The sequence below is a fragment of the Rhea pennata genome, chromosome 1, assembly GCF_028389875.1.
Source record: "Rhea pennata isolate bPtePen1 chromosome 1, bPtePen1.pri, whole genome shotgun sequence".
Taxonomy (NCBI): Eukaryota; Metazoa; Chordata; class Aves; order Rheiformes; family Rheidae; genus Rhea; species Rhea pennata.
In genome coordinates this window covers 99,304,327-99,320,905 of record NC_084663.1, presented here as the reverse complement: position 1 = coordinate 99,320,905, position 16,579 = coordinate 99,304,327, and the positions used below count along the sequence as shown (strand labels likewise).

Here is a 16,579-nt window from a genome sequence, read left to right as displayed (position 1 = left end):
GGAAGATCAGAGGTGAGAATCAAAAGAACAAACATCTAAAGATGTTTATTCTTCTAACTGTCCTTACAAATTGAGACTGATACCTAGGCAGCTATAGACAGACAAATAATGCCAAGGTTGCGGGTTCTATCCCTGTACGGACCACTTGTTTGAGGGTTGGACTAGATGATTTCCAGAGGTCCCTTCCAATCTCATAACTCTATGATTAGCCTTATAAGCTCAAGATTCTATTCTATTCCTTTTTTTTAAAGCAGTCAATTCAAGGTATCACAAATTAGTTTGAGCAAATACGAAATCAGATTTCACAGAGATATCATGTTGGAAAGGCTGTAAACTGATGCCACAGTAAGAGATCAACTAGTGTTTAGCCCTCACAGTATTACTTTGCTACTTTAGATCGCAATCATCTTGTGTTTATTTCTGTCAGCACAGAACAACATAAAAATAACATCTAGTATAGTTATGCAGCCATGTGGCCAACTACAGAAACGCTCAGTGCAACTTTGATGTAAAGCTTTATATGAATTAACTTCCTCAAAGCACCTCTTAACTACGTCAAAATCAAGCTTTACAGAGAAGGCAAAGACATTTATCTTTTTAGTCAGTTACTATGCATAACATTAAATACTATGAAAATATCACAAGTTTACGAAAAAAGATTCTGAAGAGAATACATCATTTTAAGCCAGTTGATAAAATCATACCCACTTAAGGTGCGGTGACCTAAGCTATATCCTTTTCTAGTTCACTGTTAAGGTTTGTTTTCAAATTAAGTAACTTTGGAAATTCTTCCAAAGTTCCTCAGGCTTTTTTAAGTAAAAAGCAAACATCTGCACTATTTCCTCCCTTCATCACTTGTCTTTCACTCACACAGCAACCTCCCCAAAGCTATGGCCACAGAGGCAAGGGAAGGATCCCTGAAAACAAAGTTGGCGAAAGATTCTGCATGAAACACAAGTTAGCTCTTGTGAAGCTTTCCCAAATGCATAGTGTCTCCTAGATACCACCTTATAAGTTTCCTTAAGCCTACAAAACAGTCATAGACACATTCTTTTGTTCATCAAAGTTGCGAACAGCTGACTTACTTTGAAAAGTATAAATGGTATCAATAAATATTAAACTCTACAAAAGAAAGGAACATCAAGTTAGTAATGCTAGAAAGCAACAGAAACAGCCAAAATGATCACAATTACTTTAAAAAAAGTAATACTGTACTGTGAGATGCATAGACTGGACATTTGTTTTCTCATTTTCCAACTGCCTCACTTCAATCTCACCCACAGAAATCTTGATTTTGTTCTCCCCATATTATCAATTTCAATTAACAGTCTAACAAAATGTTCTGTTCCATTTGCCTTGGAAGATTCAGGCTGTAATGACACTGTATGACCATAAACATCTACAAAATAAAGAGAGATCTCATAACAGATACAGTTTTAGACATGCCACACTATGTTTTAATCTTGTATGATTAAATTGCAATTACTCACATATTTAAGTTCAGCTACAACACTGAAGGCCTCACAATACCAACTCTGTCCAGTTATAGCTATGTTTTAGCCTTTTGATGCATTTCAACAATGAAAGACATGCACACCAATGTTTCTCAAGGTCTATGATAGTATCTCAGCTTTTAAAAATCAGTCAAGAGGTCTATCTACAGTAAATGGCTCTACAGGCTGAAAAGGCTTTGCACTTTGCTTCGTTTTTGCTGCAGTTCTGAGAAACATGGTTGTGCACGCACTTCAGACAGTTGTATAACTATAAGCAGTCTTAATACTTATTCTATTCAGCTGCCATCAGGATTAATCATTACTAATTAAATAATGGCAGATATGTTAAAAGCTTGTTATTCTGAAAAACAGAAATGCTTCCTCCAGGTAGCTCAGCTCATGGTATGAGCTTTAAGCAACTACCTTTACAACTGCTGTTCAACTTTTGACAAAGAAACAGAAACATAAAAGGCAAAATCAGGACAGTTAGAAGTGATAAAAAAACATTAAATCAACCAAAATTGTTTTATCAGCATGGGGTGGAACAAGGTGGAAAGGCATGATCTACAAAACAGTCAAATATGACCCTTGAATGATCTGAATAGAAAAGCCCAAAGCAAAGTGTTCTGGCAAAAACTAGAGCCAAAGTGAAAATTTCTATTGAAAACAAAAACGTATCCAAAATACTCTAAACCTAATAAAGTCATACAGAATACGAAAAATTTGTTTCATAACAAGTGTTAAGCAGGCAACATGAATTTTGTGTGTAAATTTATTGTGCTACCTAAAGAAGAAATACAAATATGCTTCATCACTTTTAGTGAACAAGCTGAAGGCCTGTCAATCCTCAGCGAGTAAGGATACATATCTCAGTACGATTATACCACTGCAAACCTGAGGGCTGATGATCTCACGTGGAGGACACACAACTTCATTTGGTGTCAAACTTCAGAAGGTCACACAGCTACTGGCCTTTTATACCAGTACACTACACTAGTTAAGATTTTGTAGTTATATAATTAAATCATTAGAAGAATCCATTATCAAAAAAAAAAAACCAAAAAAAACAAACAAAAAAAAAAAAAAAACAAACAAAAAAAAACTTAAACAAACACAGAAGACTGTATCTTGAGTGAGCACATGACTTTGGAACTGCTGCTCACCAGGCCAAATTTACACCAAAAAAAATCCCTTGTGACAAAGTGTTAATATATTAGTTCACTTTCGTCAGGATAATTTAAAATATAGTGTTTAAAAGAGAAGAAACATAGCTCTTCATATACTAAGAATACTGGCTGCCCACGTGGAGAATTCATAACTAGAAGCAGAACAAAGTAGGGGAGAGGGTTTGGCAATCTTTCTCGACAAAAGAAACTGCAGGGGAAGCCAAGGTCAAATGGTTTAAGTATTCTACCATTAATAACTGTGATACAACTATTTTATAGAAAAATTTCTTCTCTGGTCTTGTCATTCCTTATTCCATATCAGCTCCTAGTTTTGTGTGGGAAGTGGAATCGGCATTAGTATATAAAGCTATCACTCTGTCCACGCTTCCTCGTTAAGACAGTAAAGCACACAGTAAGAATAGCTAGAAAAATTTAAGATGAAAACTCTCACTCTTTACATAAGTGAGCATATCTTTCCAACCTCTGAATTTCATAAACCACATTTATGATTTCTTATGATTATAATTTACTATGTACTAGCAAACACCTTGACTTTGCTTTCTGTTGGCTTCACAGCCAACAACAGGTTTTTCAAAATCTCTGTAGTATGATTTCGACTTATATAAATTATTAGTAGACCACAGAACCACCGATAAAAAACAAGGCAGTGCACTTACTAAGCACTATGCTACCTGCAATGATTTTAAACACATATTGCAGTAAATATTTCAAATAGACGTTTCATTGAACTTGAAAAATAGATGAAAATTAATGAACATGCAACTGCGTTTATTTAAACGGAAGAAAACAAGTGTAGTGGCTAAGCAGGCAGCCAAGAAGTTCATGAAAAAAAAAAAAAAACAGGAACTTCGCAGAAAAGCAACAATTAACACGGTTGGAATACACCCAGGCTAACTAACGCCTGATCAACACCGGCCCGCGAAAAAGGACTAGGAAAGGCAACCTGTTGTCGCCTCTCAGCTCGCAAAGGGCGCGTACGTGAAAAGGTTACAAAGAGCGCACACATTGGGGCCGGTGCGACGAGAGGCCGCTCGGCGAAAACCACCCGCGGTCTCACCGCGGCCCTCGCTACGCCTCCCCGCCGCGGCGCGGCCCGGCCCGGCCCGGCCCCAGCACCGGCCACCCGGAATTGTTTTGCCCGCAGCACCACCGCCGCCGCCCCCGGCGCCGGGTGGCAGCGGCAACACCCTCCCCACCCCGGGGCGGGCGCCGTCCCCTCCCCCAGCCCGGCTCCCCGGCCCGCTCCCTGCCCTCCCCTCCCCTGCCCTCCGCGGGGCGTTCAGCGGCGGAGGGGCGGCCGCTGCTCCCCCCTCCCCAGCCCCTCAGCCCCGAGGGCGAGCCGCTGGCGCCGCTCCCCGCCCCGGCCCCCAGGAGCGGCCGCCGGCGGGGGAGCGGCCGCAGCACCGCGCCCCCCCCTTCCCCCGGAGTAACGGCCCCGGGGGGGGGGGGGGGAAGGGGGTGCCCCACCCCCGCCCGCCTCAACGGCCGCGGGGGGAGGGGCGAGGAGCGGCGCGGGGGGCGGGGCGGCGTTCACCTGGCAGAAGCGGCGGCAGTAATACTGGCTGCTGAGCAGGGCCGGGAGCCCGGCGGGCAGCCCCAGCGTCACAAGAGCCTCCAGCTCCTCGCTGAGCCGCTCCGACTCCTGATCGCTCTCGTCTTCCGCCATGCTGCTCCGGCCGCCCTGCGCGTACCGAACGCCCCCCTTCCCCCGCCCCGACGCGCCGGAAGGCCCGCCCCCTTCCCCAGGGCCTCACTTCCGGCCCTGCCCACCCGCCTCGCTCCCATTGGGCCAGCCGCGGCGCCAATCAACGGCCAACGAAAAGAGAACTCGCGAACGACCTCTCACCCTCAGCTCCTCCCTTCATCCCGGCCCCGCCGCAGCGCCCTTCCATTGGAGCAAAAGTCTCTACATTACTTTGCCCCCTCTCGCCATTGGCTGCTGTCCCCGTCCGTCACACCGCCCCCCCCGGCTTCCCTCCTACTACTGGCCAGGGCGCCCGTCCGCTACGCTCAACATTGGCCTCGGCGCACTCTGATTGGTCCGAGCGCCCCTCCATCACGACGGGTCTTCCCGCCCCCCACTTATGTCTGGGCAACAGAGCCGTCCGTCTTCGCGCGCCCGCGCGGCGGGCATCCAATCGCGGCCGCGAGGCCGGGGCGGCGGGCGGGCGCTGCGGTTGCTATGGGGGTTGCTAGGTCCCGCCTACCGCGGCCGCCAGGGTGGGTAGGTCTGTCTGGCTGCGGCGCGGAGCTGTCTGCGCGGCGGCGGCCGTTGGCGGAGGGGCCGCGTCCGGCTGGGGCGCGCGGAGCGCGGCGCAGGCGGCGCCGGGGAGCGGCGGGAGCCCCGCGGCGGAGCGCGACGTCCGCCCGGCGCGGCGCGGCGCGGGGAGGCCGCGCGGCCGGAGCGGGTAACGGCGCCCGGCAGAGGGCGGGCGGGGGCCGGCGGGGCTCGCGGGGGAGGGGGCGGCGCGGCGGCGCCCGCCGGCTCGGCCGTGGAAGCACCCGCCGCGCTGGAGCCGCCGCGGCGGGCGGGGAAGCAGCGGTGCGGCCGGGCGCCGCCGCCGCCGTCGCGCGGGGAGGGACCGGGGCGGGCGGGCGGAACGCGGCCGCTCCCGGGGGCGGAGCGGGGAGAGGTCTTGGGGGGTTACTGCGGCTTGAGGGTTGTGGAGGACGGAGGCTGCCTGCCAAAACTTGGGCTGCGCCGAGAAGGCAGCGCAGGGTCTGGGCCCGTCCCTTAGGAGATCTTTTTGTTAAGCGCACGGTGGAGTCCGCTGTCGATAGGCTGTCCCGACGGGCAGAGCAGCGGGGGAAACATGGGCTCGAAAGGAACCGACGTCGTGTGTATTTAGGCAGTAGTCAAATCGTGCGGTCAATACAGTGACGAAACCCCGGGAAATAAATACATATCTAGCTTTGCCTCCTGGTTACCCTGTCAAGGGAAGTAGCCTGTAATTAGCTAAACCTGTTTGACAGCAGAAAATACAAAACTTGTTTTCATGTTAATCTTAAATACTCTTTGGTCTTGCCTAAAGATCGTTTGTGCCTTTAGTGGTTCTCTCTCCAGTGTCCATTTTTAGACCAGGCTTGCTTATTCATTTGCGCTGTCCAGAGCTCCTGCTGCTTTTGAAAGCCTTAGCTCATTCGAAAGTATAACAGAGGATAGGATGTCTCTCTTGGATGCCTTATCTGCATGCACCTACTCTTCCCCTTGCACTTGAGAACACAATAGTAGTTCAGGCATTAATAGACATCAAAGAATCTATGTCAAACTTGAGGTCCTTAAAAAACAAAACAAAGCAAAACACCGCCACCACCCCTAAAAAGCTTGGACTTGGCCGTTCATGGAATTACTGCTTCAATTTTTGATACTGTATCAGCGCAAACCCCTACTTTGCTAAGTGATTTCTGATATTTCAGAACTCTAAGCAACAAGTTTATGTTACGGTAAGACTCGTTCAAAGCTTGATCTCAGGAAAGAGTCACTTAGGAAGCTCATATGAATAAATTGTATAAAACAACAAAAAGGAGTGAAAAAAGTTCCACTCATACTGGAAAAGGATTATGTATCTTAGACTATAGTGTTGTGCAGTGTTACTCAAGACTGCTACTTCTGGAAACTAGCACATAGTTCAAGATGCTAACTAATACCAAGATTTTTGTCTCCTTTTCAAAAGGTTCTCAACTCTAAGAATATTTTAAAAAGGGGGGAGGCTGTTTTAAAGACTGAATTCTCTATTCTTTTACTCTGTTGTGTCTCTGTGTCTCTTCTGAACAAGTAAAAGGTGTTCTGGACAGCAGAAATCCCATCTAGTCCTTTAACTTGGGAAAGCTCAATTTATAGCTGAGCTAGTTTGGAAGTTCAGCTGATCTCTGAAAATGCTGCAACAGCAGATTGTGTGTGTGTATCAGAATAAATAGGGACAGAGAGTAATACACCATTCACATCTTATAATTCAGCCTTTTAGGTGGAATGCATAGGTAACACTAGATTCTCTAAAGTCTTGGATATTTATAACTAAATGCCCAGGCAGCCTGTTATTTCAAATACATTCTTTTTAAGAAACATCTGTTGTCCCTTTCTTGATGAGGAAGTGGAGCAAGGACTTAATTTATCAGCTTGAATGGCCGTTTTGCTCAAAAAAACCCTTAAAGCTGAGCTATATCTTGAGTTAAACTTTACTTTAAAAAGGACTTAAATTATCCTAACTCAGATCTATACCAGCTACTCCAGTTCTCAAAAACAACAAAAATAGACACCATTCAATTTTAGTACACTTGACTAGACTATTGCTTGCTTTGGTACCATAATATAATTCAGAGTGATGTAAAAGGAGTCAAAAGCTTGTTTTTCTCTTAGTTGTTACCTTTCACTGAGAAGCTGTCTGCTTAGGTTCTTATTTTGAGTTGAAACACATGCAAGTTGCCATTCACATTAGGATGACTGTTTCACAAATCTCACGTTGCAGTGACAAAAGATTTTCTTTTGACTCTAGGTTAAGACTCAATCTAATAATTGTGGTTTGAGCTGGGACAAAAGCAGGGGGTGTTCCCAGATGAGTGCTGACAAAGCTTAGGCTTTTGTGTCGGTCTTTAGAAATGACAGTAATGGCCTTTGTGCCTGATATTTTGACAATTAAGTTTTTGCTAACAAAAGTAACATAGATTTTCAAGAAATAAACAGAAAAATGCTGGCTCATATTAGCTGAGTTAAACTGTCAAACACATCTAAAATACTAAGAAGAAAGCAGTATTTACCATAGTGTTTTTTTTTTAAAAAAAAAAAAAAAAAAAAAGAAAAGGATAAAAACTGTCTTCAGGAAAAACGAAAGTCTTTCTGTTTGACTTTCAGTGATGAACAGATTGAGTTTGAGGGTTCTGTTGAACTCTGCCATTGTAGAGACTCAGAACTATTTTACTGCCTCCGAACTTACTTGAAGTACATAACTTCTCAGTGATAGTTGCACATATATATCTTCCATGTAATTGACTTCTAGGTAGTAACAAGCACTATGTTGGATACTGAATAGGTTGCATCTATGTCTGTATGCTGAAGACTTTAGCATACTTTAACTTTTTTTTCCCCTCAACCTTCAGGACAAGTTTATTGAAGGCAACAATGGAACGATTTGGAGTGAAGTCAGCCCCTTCACGTAACCGCTCGAAGACTGCTTTATATGTAACGCCTCAGGATCGTGTAACAGAGTTTGGCAGTGAACTGCACGAAGATGGAGGAAAACTGTTCTGTACTTCCTGCAACGTGGTTCTGAATCATGTCCGCAAGTCTGCAATCAATGACCACCTCAAGTCTAAAACACACACAAAGCGAAAGGCAGAGTTTGAAGAACAGAACGTCAGGAAGAAGCAAAGGACTCTGACTGCCTCCCTTCAGTGCAACAGCACTGCTCAGACAGAGAAAACCAGTGTCATCCAGGACTTTGTGAAAATGTGTCTGGAAGCAAATATTCCACTTGAGAAGGCTGATCATCCGTCAGTGCGAGCCTTCCTGTCCCGCTACGTCAAGAACGGAAGTTCCATACCTAAGTCAGACCAGCTAAGGAAAGCATACCTGCCTGATGGGTATGACAACGAGAACCAACTCATCAATACTGAAGACCGTTGAGAAGAAAACTGTTTTCCATCATCGTTGTGAAGTTTTACATATTGATGGTGTTGTTTATTTTTATATTCATGCATATATACAGTGTTACATATTGGTTTTACAAGCTATTTTGTATTATTGTAGAAATGACAATCTGTTTGTGAACTTACTGATATGCCACAGACTGTTGCTAACCCTGCTGTGGACTTCTGAGCTACGTTGATGTAGAACTCTCAATGAAAGTAGGGAACATACCTGGCATACACCCTATCTATGTTCAGCCCAGCTGTAACTGACGCTAAGAAAAAGGCACTTGAATGGAGGACCTCACCTGCCTAAATTGTGCATCTATATGTATACAAGGAAGATGATGTGATAGGAATGGTTAATCATATCAGTGGATGGCTTTGTACAGTATCCTGTCCATGACTGACCAAGAAGAAGTACTGCACATTTGAAGTGCAAGAAGCTGTAGAACGGTTAGTTAAAATAAGTGATATTTTAGGGGAGGATGATTGATAATTCATGTTGAAGTTTGGTTTATATTCTAAAACAGAACACATTTTTCTTCTAGAATACTCTCATCCTATCTGATGCAACTGTGGCTGTATTCATTATCTGGCTTAACAGACAGTCTCTTGTATGGAGCTCTGGACTTCACTACTGTCATAAAGCAAGAAGTTCTGCAGGTTTACCATGCACACTTTTTAAATCACCATTTCCTTTTCTCAGTTTAACTTGTTCCCTTTTGTTTCAGTGCCAATCTTGGAATATTAAATTGACAAACTAATAAGTGTGTGTGGTTTGCAATGCAGCTGCTGGCCAATGAAAATTACATTGGACCAAGATCTTAGTAGAAAGGATTAATGCCTTTTTCTTTCTCTTCTTAGCAAGACAAAGGATGCCGAATCTAAATTGGAGGTAGGGGAGTCCCTAAGTGGTGGAGATGAGCAGGTCTGTTACAGTGCACAGAAAAGGACCTTCTCCATCTTTCCCTAAAGGTCCTTTACTTTTCTGACCTCATCCTCACTCTTTTAGTCAAAGGAGGTAAAGTGACTAAAATAGTTCTCAAAATAGTTACTGCAAAGGCTACTCAGTAAGCGTGACTAGAAAAGCGTATATACTTCAAAGTTACACTGGAAGTACAGACCTGGCTATATTGCTTTTTCTGTGCCAAGATCACATCTACTGTACAGGCAAAAAGTAGAATCATAAAATTTAATAATGTTTCCCTCTACTACTAAACTATTCCAGGTTATTATGCCAAATCGTGCACTCCACTTCAGTGGTCTATAAAGTTTTTGAATAGAAGGAGGGAGCATTGTGCAAGGTGCTGGAACATGACCAACTTCTGCCTACCTTCTTCTCTGGATTCTCTTTAGAAGCTCTATATTCAAGCAGATGCCAAGCATCTCCTTGAACAGAAATCTTCCACTCAGTGGATATAATGGTGTAAGCGTGCTTTAACTCCCTCAAGTGGAGTTGGTGGTTCTGTTCAGCTTCCTTTCCCTCCATAAAGTTTCACAGTATTTTACTCCTTTTGTTCAAGATATTTACAACAATATTAATTAATTGCTAAGAGACACAAAATAACCTGTTTATTTTGCTTCTGTAGCTATTCCTAGAGCAGAGCCTCTCTTGCTGGATTAAAACAGACTTACATTCTTAGTCACAACTGGTTTTTGTGCAATTGGTTTCAAAAGAAATGCACTTGTTTTACAATATAACCATTTCTTGTAGCCTTCTGCTGGAAGAGATGTTTGTATAACTGGAAGGAAAGAAAACCCCCCAAAAACAGAAGGCTGCCTATCCATGAGTACCAGTACACAGGTACTCAGCACACTGCTGCACCTTTGATCCCTTTTGAAGCTAGTGGGACTCCATGCAGTCACAGCAATCCTGTCAATGATACTGGTTTCTGGTTTAGAACTTAGGCCAGAAATAACAGCATTTTTTTCCCGCTCATCCTAGATATCAAAGTATGTCTTCCCAAATATCACTTGCTATTGCACAAACTTGGTTTTAGCTTAAGATCATGAACTGCCTTGGGCTAGTACTGTTTCATAAATCCTCTTAAGCCAAGTGAAAGGTACACTGCCAATAGCCTTTTCTGTCCTAAGAATAATTGAAAGTCTTCTTTTTAGAGTTGCTGTCTCAGTGCAGGGAAACAACATCCTTGCTTCTTTTTTTTTTTTTAAGCCTATAAATGCTATCTTAGAATTGAAGCAAATAGAAGAGAATGGAGTACTGAGAAAACAAGCTTCCATTAAAGCAAAAGCATTTAGAGAAGAATGGTATGATGAAAAGGTGTGAATTTGAGCTATTTAGCTCAATCCTTGCTAACCGGGAACTTCACAGGCTATTTCACATAACCATTTTATATAGGATTTAGAATGTAGTAAGTTTGCTAGACTGGCAGACTGACAGACATTTTGAAAAGATTAATGGTAACATTAAATATGCTCTTGCTCAATGAGAGAAAGCAAGTCATTTGCAAGGTTTTATTTGAAAGTAAAAGCAGTATCAGCAGCTTTTGCTAAAAAAAGAAATTCAGTTATCTTCAGTAGGGCAAAACAACAAAGAACAATTAGTTTCTCAAAAGCTTGTTGTCTTCTTGTAAAGCAAAGTCTGTAGATAGAACCTCAATTCATAGAATTAATAACGTTTATTTTTAATGCAGATACCAGCCTCAAGGGAAACCTTATCAGTGTAGCCAGAGGCTACCAACTTTAGCAATTTGGAAATAAAAGTTGAGCATCAAGATCTGGAATGGAACTGACTTAATCTGAACTTAACTCAGATGCACAGCAGCTTGTAGAACAGTGGTGGCTTAACAATAGGATACTTCTGTTAGGGGGAAAAAAATTGCAAAGGTTTATGAAAGTCAACATACTGAATCATTACAGCAAATACCCAGAGTGCAATAAAACAATGAAAAATAAAGCACTTCTAGGTAATCTAAAAAGAACACTGAACAAGCAAGTTTACATTTACAGACATAACCCAAACCATCAACAAGACAGTTACATTTATTTTCTTTCAAAGTAAAAGTGGTTCCACTTAGTCTTGGAACTAAATCCTGCAAATGCTCAGGTTCAGACCGTTATTTTGCTACTGTAGCTGTAGTTGGAAAAAGCGTAATCTCAGTTTAATTACTATTGATCTTAGGCAAGATTTACAGTAGAAATTACTTTCTGGTATGTCAAAGCCTAAGTAATAACAAATTCCTAGAACAGCCTGTGGTTAAGTAAGTTGTTTAACAGTCTCTATGGGGTTTTCCTTTTTCTGCAAAAACACTGCATTATTTTTCCATGTATTTCCTGTAAAGAATATTCTCAAAAGTAAAGAGAGGATGGTAGGAACTTTTGCTTTTCATTTTACATACTTATGTAGGGGCTGGCTATAAGAGATACTTTTCTGCCAGGTGGTTTTATTAATATATTTGAAGCTGTAAGTGTAATTAAAATTTTTTTTTCTACTCTGACCATGTACTTATATTAGTTTAGCCAATGACAGCTAAAGTGGCTTTGAAGTGCATTTCTTAGAACAACACTTTCAAAGAGTAAAATACTAGACAAAAACAACGTTCTCTGTTTTGTGATTACTTACGTGTATGTGCCATGTTAGTTTCAGCTTGCATGTTCCTGGAAAACCATGAGTGAGTTCTAATATTTTAAGCATTTTGAAGCCTGTAATTTGGCTTGTCTTTAGAAGAGGTGAAACATTTGACATAATGAAAGGGAAAGCTGTTTTTCAATTGAGAGAGAAACTTGATTCTGCAAAGTATGGGATATTCTCATGATAGAAGGACTGTTTTTAGTCTGAGCCCCTTTTAGTGATTCTGTTGAACTGAACAGTGAAGTAATCCTTGCTAGGTTTTGTAGCCTAATGAGCAGGTTTTCAGGAAAAAAAAAGTGGAAGAGCTGGAAGTTTGGCAAGAATGATCTCTATTTATATTTACATACAAAAAGAGGCAAAACTCACTGTTGCTGTGTTCCCATTGTACTCACTGCTAACTCGTTGTGTAATTCGAGTGCTTGTTGTCTTTGTACAATTTTAAGGTTGTGTCTAACTTTCAAAATAAATTTTTTTTAACAAAGCTTCTCATTGTAATAATGCTATTAGAGAATAGTCTGTTTTGGGTTAGTGAACATGCTTTCCTTCATTTTTGTTTTGGAAATAAGGATGTTTTGCAAATAGTAAGTGGCACACAGGCATGGTTTTATTGAAAGGAGTGATGAACTTATGATTAGCTACTGGAGTGAGGCTGAAACTATCCCAGCTCAGTTTTCTGCAGTGCCACTGGACTTCCTGTTAGATCAGTAAGACCAGAATAAGTGATTTAAGTTTTTATATTAAAATATTATTGGAAGAGAAATGCTTTACTTTGTAAAGTTTTCATTTGGTAATGGAAAAAAAATAGTCCTTTTTTAAAATAAAGGAATACCTTTTTCATAGAATTTATGCATGATCTCTTATTTCACCAACAGAACGGACAAAGGAATTGGGGCAGTTCACACTTAAAGGTAACGCAATGTAGTGGAAATGGATACTGGCAAGAAAAAATAAAAATGTGTCGTGCCATTGTTAATATAACTCTTACTTTGAAGCAGTTTGACTGTTGACATATCAATACAATCACACTCAAGTTTGTGTTTCAGGAATGATTATACAGAACCCCCGTTGCCAGTCAAATAGGTGACTTCCCTCTTCATCATGACAGAGGTTCCCTAATCACGCCTTCCACTGCAAGTGAAGACTAAGTGAAATAATCAAGGTTAAGCATTTTGACATTGCAGTAGATGATTTGTAGGTATAGGGTCTTTCATCTGCCTAATGCTGCAGAAACGCCTTCCTGAAAAGGCCTGAAGTATGGAAGAGTCAGTTCTTTCCAAGTTGTCTGCAAAAACAGTCAGTTTGCTTTATAGACTTATTTGATGGAAATTGAGCAAATACATCAGCCAATTGAATCAAGTGCAGGTTTGATATGCAAGACCTTTCCTGAATTCTTGTCTGGCCTGACATCTCATGATGGATCAAGGATAAACAAACTCCTGCAACCTCTTGATTCACGAATTTATCATTCATTTCTCATTGCCATTCATTTTCAGGTCACAGCTCGTTAAGAACAAGTTACTTTTTGTTGCCCTTATACAAAATGGAAAAGCAGAAGAGAAAGACGTACCTCCTTACAAAGTTTCTTTTTTTGTGTTGGCAGCTCCCCTTTGAAACACATTATTTATACTTGCAAAACTAACATCCATAAGGATTTGTGTGGAAGCTGGTGCAGGATCAGGTGAGGTGTGAAGTTAAAGCTTACTGATTAGACCATGCTAAACTCCTACGACAACATTTTATTTCCCCAGGTGAATCGTGGTTTAATCCACGTCCAAGATGGAGTAAACTGAAGTGTACAGTAACTGTTTTTAGACTATGCTTATCTTGATAATTAGGTTTGACATTTGTCATTTACATAGGCTGGGCAGGAGAAGTTGGAGGACACACAACCTGTGGAAGCTCTACTCAAGTCAGGTAAGGATTTTTTTCCTGTGCATCCCACCACTTCTCTCTTTCTGCAAGGTGTTTGGAATTTGTGAGTCTTCTTGTAGTAGAGGCCATTTCCTCTTTAGTATCCAGAAGCAGACAGTCCATCTGAGTTGTGACACAAGATGCAGGCTCTGAGGTACAGGACAGAACTACTGCTAGTATTGCTCCTGGTTGGCTGAGGGTAGCCTCAAGACGAATTCCGAATGCTGTATACTAAGTATAAAATAGACCAGTTCATGTGATATATCATTGCTGAATAGCTATTCTAGTCTGTATCCTATTTGGTTGAGCTTTTGAGTGTCCTGATCCCATCATCCCTTTAAGCTTCAGAAACCAGAAAATTTTGAAGATTTAGTCTTGCTAGAAGAGCACAGCTTATAGCAATGCAGGAGAGGGAAGGTATCATTCAGTGGTTCAGTTCAAGGCTGAGGGAAAAATAATTAGGAGCTTGAGAGGTACTTACGGCTAACCAACATACAAAAAACCTCTAAGTTGAGATTTTTTTCCTCAGTCCTGCAGTGTACAGAATAGCTTCTAAATTCAGTACTAGATTCCAGTACAGTAAATGGGACCTCCTTAGCTTAATTCTTTTGTAATTAGTTTTAAATTGCTTTCCGCTTGTATTTCTGAAGCCCATCACTACTATAAAATGAGTCTAATAAGCTACTCAGCACATACAATTAGTGAAAGATTTTATGTGTTGCAAAACCCTGAATAGATTCTTACCCTACTCCATATTGAATGAACAACTGACACCGCAGGTGAGAGTATTCAAGCCTCATGCTCAGTCTGTACTTAAACTGATGTGATGTATTTGTACGCTGATTCAACAGTAAAAGCTTTGCTCATTTAGTTAAACTGAATTTGCTCAAGGAAAGCAGGGAGATGCAGAGAATCTCGCAGTGGGAAGAAGAGCTTGCATAGAAATGAAGTAGCTGATCTCTGCACAAACACTGAGATACACTAATGAGGCACAAAGATGGGCCCCAGGGACCACCACTCCACCTGCCCCGTGCAGGTGGAAGCGCACACTGCTGCAGCCTGTGCAATCAGTAGTGAAAGGCAAGGAGTTGGATAGGAGAGTCTGTGCACAGAGTCTAAATTATTGTTCCAGTTCCTGAAGAGATGAAAGCTTCCCCATGCAGTGTTGTGAAGGTAATTTTCAGCAGACTCACTGGAGCCCAACATCTGAATGCTGTATCTCTCTATGCAAGTAGGAGCAGATATCTAACAACCTAAAAATAAAGAAAAGTAAACCAGAAACAACAAAAACCGCAACCTTGTCTCATCAGAAAAAAAAAAAAAAAAAAAAAAAAAAAAAAAGAGAGATGGCACAAAAGAAAAAAAGCATTACATAGGTGTTTTTTTCACTTGCATTCAGTGAAGCAGACATGACAAACTCTACTGAATGAGATGGATTTTTATTAACAGCAGTTCTCAGACGTTTAAGACTGTCCAAGTTTTATTACATATTTTTGGAAACATTTCTTCAGAATGGTAATCAACACATACTGAGCTAGGCCAATTGTTACATTTGTTTTGCACTGAATTCTCTCACTTCTTTAAATACTGGCTTCAGCTGGGGTCCAATTTGCATACAGCAAAGAAGTTACTGCAGATGCTGGAAGTCAGTGCCATCTAGTGACATCTTTTCCTGACATATTCATATGTTCTTTCATCTTAAATCAAAACTTAGAAGATACTGTATAACTAGGAGAGGCATGAGCTTATCGAATTAGGATTCTATTTTATTCCTTCCCTCTTTGGCAAATAGTTATTTTATATTTACATAATACTTATCTTTTGAAGCATACTTTTAAAACGTAACTATTTCAGTGGCCTAAACTCAGGGAGGCTGACCTTTTTTCTTTCTTAAAATTAGGATATAGGTTACTATTTAAAGGTCTACAACATCTTATCTATACTCTAGCTCCCCCAAAAAGCTCCCATGAGTGTCTAAAGGTAGTCAGAAAGCCTTAACAAGAAAACATGAAAAAAGTCCAGATTAAAGAAAAAAAAATCTTAAGCAGAAAGGAATCAATGAAATGTCAGCATTGATGGTAGAAGTCATATTTGCCATATCCTTTTAAGAGAAAGGGATCCAAAGCACAGACAACTGCCCAAGCTACTTAGTATTAAAACTAATACAACAGCAACAACAACCTCAAGAACTGCATAGTGTATGCGATACAAGAAATGTGCGCTCCTTCCTGCTACTCTGACTTGACTTCTCCTGAGAAAAAAAGGCCCAACAGCATCTATCTTCCAGCTCAGAATACTCCCACAAGGCTACCCACAAGGAATTATCCACCTAGAAGGCTAGTCTCAAAACACAGGCAAAGCTTCAGTCAGGGGCAACATATTTAGTTCGAAGCAGCTGCCAGCTTTCCCTTCTGCTTGCTCAAAATAAACACCTCACCCTTCCACCTCTTTTGGCAAAGCTGAGGAAGACCCTTAAACTTTTTTAAAAAATGTAACCAGGGCAAAACCAGACAAACTAGTTGAAACAGAATTAGAATATCAGGGAAAAAAAAAGAAAAGAAAAGAAAGAAAGAAAGAAATCCCAAACCAAAGCAAAAAAAAAAAAAAAAAAACTTCCCAAAAGTTTTAAAAGATTTAAAAAATATTAGAAATGGTCAAGGCTTTTTAAACAGGATGAAAAACTTGATTTTTTCTTTTTTGAAGCTCTATCCAGGTGGATGCCAAAATGTAGGGAACAAACCTGAATCCTAAACATCTGTCCATTTTTGAAT

At 41.4% G+C, this 16,579-nt stretch overlaps 2 protein-coding genes across 4 annotated transcripts in view; one reads left to right on the top strand and one right to left on the bottom strand.

Moving 5' to 3' along the window:
* Positions 1-4,381, bottom strand: part of ZNF654 (zinc finger protein 654) — a 35,450-nt gene extending 31,069 nt beyond the window's left edge. Inside the window, exon 1 of the mRNA XM_062596941.1 lies at positions 4,215-4,381. Coding sequence (XP_062452925.1) covers positions 4,215-4,346 — 132 coding nt within the window. The 5' untranslated portion in view covers positions 4,347-4,381. The remainder of the gene's footprint in view (positions 1-4,214) is intronic.
* Positions 4,382-4,879: 498 nt separating this feature from the next.
* CGGBP1 (CGG triplet repeat binding protein 1) lies at positions 4,880-12,378 on the top strand. 3 transcript variants are annotated; one of them, XR_009960933.1, is made up of 3 exons: positions 5,060-5,088; positions 7,775-8,758; positions 8,854-12,378. XR_009960933.1 is itself a non-coding variant. In XM_062596926.1 (2 exons), the coding sequence occupies exon 2, from the start codon at positions 7,797-7,799 to the stop codon at positions 8,298-8,300; it is 504 nt and encodes a 167-aa protein (XP_062452910.1). In that variant the 5' UTR covers positions 4,880-4,900; positions 7,775-7,796; the 3' UTR covers positions 8,301-12,378. The 3 variants fall into 3 exon arrangements, 2 of the variants coding, with proteins under 2 accessions (XP_062452910.1, XP_062452902.1); XM_062596926.1 differs by lacking the exon at positions 5,060-5,088 and adding an exon at positions 4,880-4,900 and having other exon boundaries at positions 7,775-12,378; XM_062596918.1 differs by having other exon boundaries at positions 7,775-12,378.
* Positions 12,379-16,579: the final 4,201 nt, after the last annotated feature.